Source organism: Crocodylus porosus, unplaced genomic scaffold (genome assembly GCF_001723895.1).
Source record: "Crocodylus porosus isolate Cpor-Errol unplaced genomic scaffold, CroPor_comp1, whole genome shotgun sequence".
Taxonomy (NCBI): Eukaryota; Metazoa; Chordata; order Crocodylia; family Crocodylidae; genus Crocodylus; species Crocodylus porosus.
Window position 1 is genome coordinate 1 of NW_017728904.1, and position 7,456 is coordinate 7,456.

The 7,456-nt window shown below is 64.9% G+C and overlaps 1 protein-coding gene across 2 annotated transcripts; it reads left to right on the forward strand.

Moving 5' to 3' along the window:
* The first annotated feature begins 103 nt into the window (after window positions 1-103).
* Window positions 104-7,450, forward strand: CRTC2 (CREB regulated transcription coactivator 2). 2 transcript variants are annotated; one of them, XM_019556754.1, is made up of 10 exons: window positions 104-339; window positions 2,249-2,352; window positions 2,721-2,750; window positions 3,052-3,134; window positions 3,479-3,528; window positions 3,641-3,885; window positions 4,495-5,180; window positions 5,846-6,094; window positions 6,258-6,462; window positions 6,724-7,450. In XM_019556754.1, exons 1-10 carry the CDS (start codon window positions 275-277, stop codon window positions 6,924-6,926), a joined length of 1,920 nt encoding a protein of 639 aa, XP_019412299.1. In that variant the 5' UTR covers window positions 104-274; the 3' UTR covers window positions 6,927-7,450. The 2 variants fall into 2 exon arrangements, with proteins under 2 accessions (XP_019412299.1, XP_019412300.1); XM_019556755.1 differs by having other exon boundaries at window positions 107-339; window positions 4,495-4,934.
* Window positions 7,451-7,456: the final 6 nt, after the last annotated feature.

A 7,456-nucleotide genomic window follows, 5' to 3' on the forward strand; every position in this document is an offset into this window, starting at 1 on the left:
AGAGCTGAGTGCTTGGGTGTTGGTGTCTTGGGAACTGGGGGCGGGATGTGGCTTCTTCAGGTCACCCTGCCTAGTGGGACCCAGGGGCGCTGGAGAAGCAGGCAGAGCAGCAGGGCTGTCCCTCCTCTCCCCTCCCTTCTGTTCCCAAGCCTTCTCCCTTCCGTCCCTCCAACTGCGGGTCTCTTCCCTGTCACCAGTCCCCTCTCTGCTGTTGGGGGCCCTGGCCTCCCGCTCCCTCTCCGAGTAACCCTGCTGTTTTTTATTACAAAGGACCATGCCCTGGGGTAACTTCCCTATGGAGAAAGGACATTTGTTTAGGCTGCCTTCAGCGCTCAACAGGTGATTGATTTCCATTCCCTTCTCTTTCTCTACCTTTCTTTGAGCCCTTCTTGCCCAGCTGCCCTCCAGGCTTCACCTGGCGGTGGCCATGACCCCTGTCCTTCTGTGGCTTCCACCAGCTGAAGACCTGAGCCAGGGTTTGTCCCCTGCTCACAGGCCCATCTGCCGCCCCACTCTGGGCCTTGGTGGCTGGGCACATGCTGCAGCCCTGGGCCCTTGAGCCAGCACCAGCCTGAAGTCTGGGGGAGTCCTGCGCAAATCTGAGACACAGGCTGCAAAAAGGCTTTAAACCTCCGGGGAGTGGGGGAGGGAGCGTCCTGCATCTGCCTCAGCCCAGCTGTTCCCATGCCCCTCCCCCAGCACTGAGAAGGCCTGGCCCTCTCCCAGAGCCTGCCTGGACTGGGTCCCATCCCTTTCCCTGGCCTGGTGCGGGGCTTTGCTGATGCCAGTGAAGTGCCTGTGTCTTGCCCAACTTTTGTGGAGTAACAGGCTGCCTGGCGCCACCGAGCTGAGTGCAGCTGCCCTGAGCCCCATAGCCGGAGGGCTTAGTGGCATCCCCCACCCCTGCTGCTTGCTGGCTGGGATACCAACAGGGGTTAGCCTTGTTTGCATGGAGCCAGGGCTCTGTGCAGACGCTTCCATCCTGGCCCACAGGCCCCTCTGCTGACCTGCAGGTGGGGTTAGGACAGGAGCGTGTCACCCATGCTGCTGTGCTACTGGTGTGTGATGGCTGCCGGCAGGCTGCCTCAAGTGATGGGCCAGGTTGGCTGCATGTGCTGCAGCCGTAATGCCCCATTTGCTTCCAGGGGTGAGCAGGCCTTGCTCTGACGTCATTCCTGTGCATCCCTGGGGCTTCGTTAGAGGCACCTTCCCCTGAGCAGCTGGGTCGACTTCCTGCCTGGGAGCCAGCCCGATGAACAGTATCCCCTTGTGCCGTCCCCTGGTACATCATTAGCTCCAGCATTCTTACCTGCCCTCCCCACCCCACTCTGGCTCCTTGGAGCACTGTGTGCCATCTCCCCAGCTGCTGGGGGAAGGCCCCTGCCCCCACTTCACTGCGGACGCAGAGCCCTTGAGGCAGCGCCACCCCTCCAGCTATCAGGGCACTGGGAGAGAGGGGGCCTCTGGTGTCTGTCCAGTCCCGTCGTTGTCGTCCCATCCCATCCTGTCCCCCCGCCCCCCCGCCTGACAGGACAGCCTTATGGAGTCTGCACCCTTTTCCCCTGAAGCAGGGGCCTCTGGGCTGCAGCAAACCTCAGCTTCTCAGGGGAGGTGCTCTCACTGCCTTCCAGGCGCTTGGGAATGGCCCCACAGGGATGGACGGGGAGAGCCCCATCCACAGCAACCTGGGCATTGGTTCTAGAAACAAGCAGGCGACTGGAGCCAGGCAATGACCATGTGGGCCTCGAGCAGGGGGACAGCAATCGGCCTGGAGGCTGGATCCCGTTCCTTCCACCCCCCTCACGACCTCCTCACCTTGTAGCAGGGCAGGTTCAGAGATGCTGGAGGGTCAGTCAGGGGGTCTTTGCCAGACCTGTGGCCAGTCCAGTGCAAGCAGCACTCATGTCCCCACTCCACCCTGCCCATGAGACCTGCCCCAAGCTGTCCCTGCGCTTCCAGCCCCCCGCGTCCCTGCGCTGCCCTGTCCCAGCCGCCTGCTTGTCCCTTATTGCTGCCCAGTGCGGCTGCAGCTTGCCACTGCCCAGCACCCTGCCCCCTCATGCCACATCTGAGAGGAAATAAGCAGCAGAATGTGCCAGTTGCATCTGGCACACCCCTTCATTATGGGTCAGTGGGGCCCTGGTCTGCTTGGGGTGTGCAGCGCCACAGGCAGGGCAGGGTCGGGGGGTGCATGCAGACCCTCCACCTCCCAGGCCTGGCTGACTGGAGCCACCTCTTTTGCCACCAGAACAAATTCGGACTCGGCGCTGCACACAAGCGTGATGAACCCTGCACCCCAGGACACCTACCTGGGCCCTTCGCAGGGCGCCCCCCCACCCAGCCGCCGCAGCGGTGAGTACCCTCAGCCCTGTACCCTCTACCCTGATGCTGCCCCCCACCCCCGTGCCCTAGGCTTTCTGCCTGAGGGCATCCACCAGGGGTGGCCAGGCCCCCCAGCTGCCTCTGGTAAACCCACGCAGCCCCTTGGGGCACCAGCCTGAGTGCAGGCTGAGTCCTCTGTGCAGCTTCATCTGCCCCAGAGAGCTCCTGACCCCTCTCGCACTGCTGCCCTGGGGTTTCTGCCTCCTTGCCTGCCCCCTTGGCTGGTCTACTTGTGTCGGAGCATGTGGCTGTGCCCCATGCCTGGTGTGGCTGCGCTGGCTGCTCAGTGCCAGCAGCCCCCAGTGCTTCTCCTGACCCTGTCCTGCCCCCTCTTTCAGGCTTCCTGGATGGGGACTCTGACAGCAAAGGTAAGTGCCTGTCCCCCACACTGAACTCCCCTGAAAGTCCAAGCAGAGAGGCCCCCATGGCATGCATCCTGTGGCTCAGGGCAGGTCCATTGGGGAGGGGGCTCTTGTTTGGGCAGGCCGGGTGCTGTGGGGGACACTGCACAAGCTCCATTGATACCCTGGGGGCAGTGTGTCACTCCTGGGAGTGCCCATGGATCACCTTGGCATTCCTGTGCTGCTGGTCCTGAGCGGACCTCAGAGCACTTGGGGGCTGGGCTGGCCCCACCTCAGAGGCCTGATAAGTGCCTCCTCCCCTCGCCAGTATTTCTGTTCCAAGTGCCTCCCATTGAAGAGAACTTCCTGGATGACAACAAGCACTTACTGAAGCCCTGGGACACCAAGAAGGTGAGTGTGGAGTCCCAGAGCCTGCGGGGTCTAGTCTGTGCTGCCCCAGCCCGGCCAGGGGCAGGTGGGCAGGGTGGGAGGGCCCCAGCACAGCCTGCACCGGTGAGCAGAAGGTCCCTGGGAAGGGACGGGATCAAGGCCATGGCGCGGTGCAGCTTGCGCGATTAGCCATTGCTGGAGCCATGGCCACCTGCTTCCTGTCTTTGGCGTGTTGCAATGTCCCGTCTCTACCTCTTTCCTGCTCAGAAGCTGCAGCTGCATGTGCCAGGGGTGGGGCATGAGAGCAGCCAGAGGTCTGGCATTCCTGCCCTAGCTGAGGTCGTTATCTGTCTTTGCTTTCCCAGCTCTCGTCCTCCTTGGCCCGTCCACGGTCCTGTGAAGTCCCTGGGATCCAGTAAGTGGCTGGGCTGGACCCAGGTGTCCTGGCTCCCAGTCTGCACCTCTGATTAGGTGCCCAGTGGAGGCAGAAGTTCCCCCTTGCTGAGTGGCTCCTCCGTCTCTTGCAGCATCTTTCCATCCCCGGACCAGCCCACCAACATGCCCCTCGTTACCCCGGCCCTCAACACGGGCGGCTCCCTCCCGGATCTGACCAACCTGCACTTCCCTTCCCCGCTGCCCACCCCACTGGACCCTGACGAGGCTGCCTACCCCAGCCTGAGTGGGGGCAACAGCACCAGCAACCTGGCCAACACCATGACGCACCTAGGCATCAGCGGCAACATGGGGCTGGGGACGGGCTACGAGTTGCCAGGTGAGGGCCCTGTGCTGCTGCTGGGCACCGGAGGCAGCCGAGTCAGGGGGCACCGCTCCCTGCCAGAAGATGACCTGCCCTGTGGATGTGCAGGCCAGGCTGGGCCCTACCGGGTCTTGCCAGGACCCCAGGGTAATCCACCCAGGCCACGGGGGTTGGCTAGAGCGTGGAGCTGCAGGGGCGCGTAGGGGCTACACTCTGCATCCTGGGTACACAGCTGGGACATAGTGGGAGCTCTGGGGTCTGAGGGCTCCTCCCTTTCCACCTGGGGATGCCCTTGCTGGCCACCCCGAAGGCCGCTGCGACCTCCACCTGCTTCTTGCCCTGCCCCAGCCCAAGGGGGAGTCTCCCTGGTCCGGGGTTTGGGGGAGAACAGGGGCGCCCCTTACAGTTGTGTCAGGGCCTGGCTAGGCTGCCCTGGGTCGGACCCTGCTGCCCGGCCCCAATTCCATCGCTGGCCTCTGTTTTCTGTTGCCGCCTCCATCGTCCTGGTCTCCCGTCACCTCCATGCCATCCAGGGCTGTGGGGGGGCTGCGGCCCAGGGTGGGGGTGGGGGGGGCGGTGGCCGTGGGTAACGGTGGTGTCTCTTCTTTTCTTTTGTCCCCACAGGACTTACCTCACCTATGCAGAGCTCCCTGAGTGCCCCCTCCCTGCAGCCCTCGCTTAGCAACCCCAACCTGCAGGCTGCCCTGGGCACCCAGCCCCTGCAGTCCTCCCTCAGCAACCCCTCGCTGCAGTCCTCGCCCAGCAGCTCCTCCCTGCCCTCGTCCCTCGCCAACCCCTCGCTCTCTGCCTCCCTCAGCGCCCCCTCGCTCCCCACCTCCCTGAGCAGCCAGTCCCTGCCGTCCTCGCCCGGCAACCCCAGCCTGCAGTCCGGCTTCGGCAGCCCGTCCTCCTACGCCCCCTTGGGACAGGCGGCCCTAAGCACGTCGCCCCGGCGCCGGGTCCCGCTCAGCCCCCTCACCCTCCCCGCGGGCGGCGAAGCCAGGAGGCAGCACCCCAAACAGTTCTCACCAACAATGTCACCCACATTGTCCTCCATCACCCAGGTATGCATGATCCATCGCCGCCGCGGCACTGTTGCCCGCCCGGCGCCCCCTCTGCTCCTCTCCTCCCTCCGTCCTGTCTGTCGTTTCCATCCTCATCCTCTGTGCAATGCCAGGTGGCCAGGTGGGGAGCCCTGGCTGGGAGAAGGGGCTGCCCCCTCCCCGCCGTCTCGGGGCTCCCCTGTGGAGCTGGATTGGCTGTTAGGGGCAGAGGACCTAGAGCCGGTGCCTGCCGCATGGAGCTGGCAGGCAAGAGGCTCGGAAACATCCTTCTCCCCATCCCACAGATCAGGAGCTGGAGGGGGGCTTGGGGTAGAGCGGGCACTGAACACAGGTCTCAGTTCCATCCACCTGGCTGAAAGTGAGGAGGGGGCTCGGGGGGGGCGCTGGCAGGCTCCAGGGGATGTGCCTGGGAATGGGGTCAGGCCGCCTCTTCCTGCTTCTAAGTTTAGATCAGTGGGAGCCTTTGCCCTAACCCTGCCTGGCTGCGGTGATCCCACCTCCCTGTTTGGAAGGTGGGGCAGCCTGCAGCATCTCGGGAGGGGGAGCATGGTTGCCTGATAGAACTCATGGCCTCAGGATCTGGAGGGCAGGGGGGCTGGGCACTTCTGGGGGGCCTGAGAGCATCTCTGGCTGCACTGCAGTCAGGGCTGAGAGCTTCCAGTTGCATGGCACAAGCTGGACCCTGGCAGTGTGCGCCGGGGCCCTCACATCTTCCTCCGACTGTTCTCAGGGCTGCAGTGGGTTGGATCTGGCCCTGCTGGGCAGTGTACTCCCTCCTTCCAGGACAGGGAGATGCGTGGGTTGACTGGTGGGACCACAGCCCCAGGGGCCTGGTCTAAGCAGAGGGGCCCAATCCTCACCAGCCTGCACGGGCAGCTAGCTCTGACTGCACGTCTTGTGTGTGCCCGCAGGGAGTGCCGCTGGACACCAGCAAGCTGCCAGCCGACCAGAGGCTCCCACCATATCCCTACAGCCAGCCCGGCATGCCCCTGCACCAGCCAGGGCAGCCCCCGGCACGGCACCCCCCACCCCAGCAGCAGCAGCAGCCACCGCCCCAGCCTGCCGTGCCCCCACAACGGCACTACGTCCCACAGTACCAGCCTAACTCCTGTCTGCCACAGCAGTACAGTCAACCACTGGGAGACTTCTGCCTGGGCAGCGTGAGTACTGTGGGGGTTGGGAAGCAGCAGCTGGGTCCTGAAGTGCCTCCCCAAGCAGGTGGCAGTGGAGCCCAGGTGTCTGGGCTCCCAGGAGCTGTGCCCCAGAGGGGACCAGGCTGGTCTAAGGGGCTGTGGAGTAATCTGCCCTGCCATGTCTCCGCAGTTTGAGCAGTTCAACATGGAGAGCTCCATGGGCAGCCTCCCGTTCAACAACAGTGGCTCCTTCGCCGAGGAGCTGGGTGCCTTAAACTACCCCTCTGGCGAGAGCCTGCCGGGCGGGGGTGGCTTCCATGACCCCCACGTGCTGAACCGCCAGAACCTGAGCAACTGCAGCCGCCACGGCGCCATCCCCAACATCGTTCTCACAGGTGAGCCCTGGCGGGTGGCCGGGACTAGCAGGCCAGCGATGCCACGCCACAGCAGGCCCCCGTAGGTGCAGCCAGGGCTTCTCTGGGCTGGGCTGACGCGGGGCACGTTGGCTGGGGCAGTGCCAGCCCCTCTCCCCAGAGTGCCCCTGGGGCTCTGAGGGTGCTGGTGGCTTGCAGACCCTCCCCCTGCCACCCCTTCCCTATGATGCCCGGTGTGGGATACCTCGGCCTGGCTCTGACCCCTCCCTCTGGACCCTGCAGGGGACTCTCCACCTGGTATCTCCAAGGAGATTGCGACGGCGCTGGCTGGAGTCCCTGGCTTCGAGGTGGACACATCCTTGGGCCTCGAGGAGGATCTCAAGATCGAACCACTCACCCTGGACGGACTGAACATGCTCAGCGACCCCTATGCCCTCCTGACCGACCCGGCTGTGGAGGACTCCTTCCGCACGGACCGGCTGTAGTGGGGGCGCCGGCTGCCCGAGGGCACATGGCAATAGAGCAGGGAGGAGGGGAGAGAGCAGTCTTTGCCAACATGGCAAACAAGCTGGATGTCCAGGGCCCTGGTGAGCCAGCCCTGTCGTCTTTGCGGTGAAACACCCCCAGGCAAAGGGTGGCAGCTCCTGCCCGCGCTGGGGCTGCAGGCATCGCCCAAAGCCAGGCGAGACCGGCCCTCACTGTGCTGCCCCCACCCCAGCCCAGGGGAGTCCAGGGACGCCGGGGCCCACAGCCTCGTGGCGCAGGGGTCTCCCAGGGCGCCTCACCCCCGAGGGCAGAGACTGCAGCCCCTCACCCTGCCTCTGGGCCGGACCTTCAGGGAAGGGAACAAGCCCGGGGCCACCCTGGGCTCTCCTCCCCCACGGCAGGGCAGGCCCGGGGGTCTCCGTCCCCGGCTCTCGAGCGAAAGTCTTTCCACTGAATGCGCACGTGGGCCGCCAGGCCGGCCCTGTACATAGCCGCCCCCTGTGCCCGGCTTGGGCTCTCCTCCTCCTCC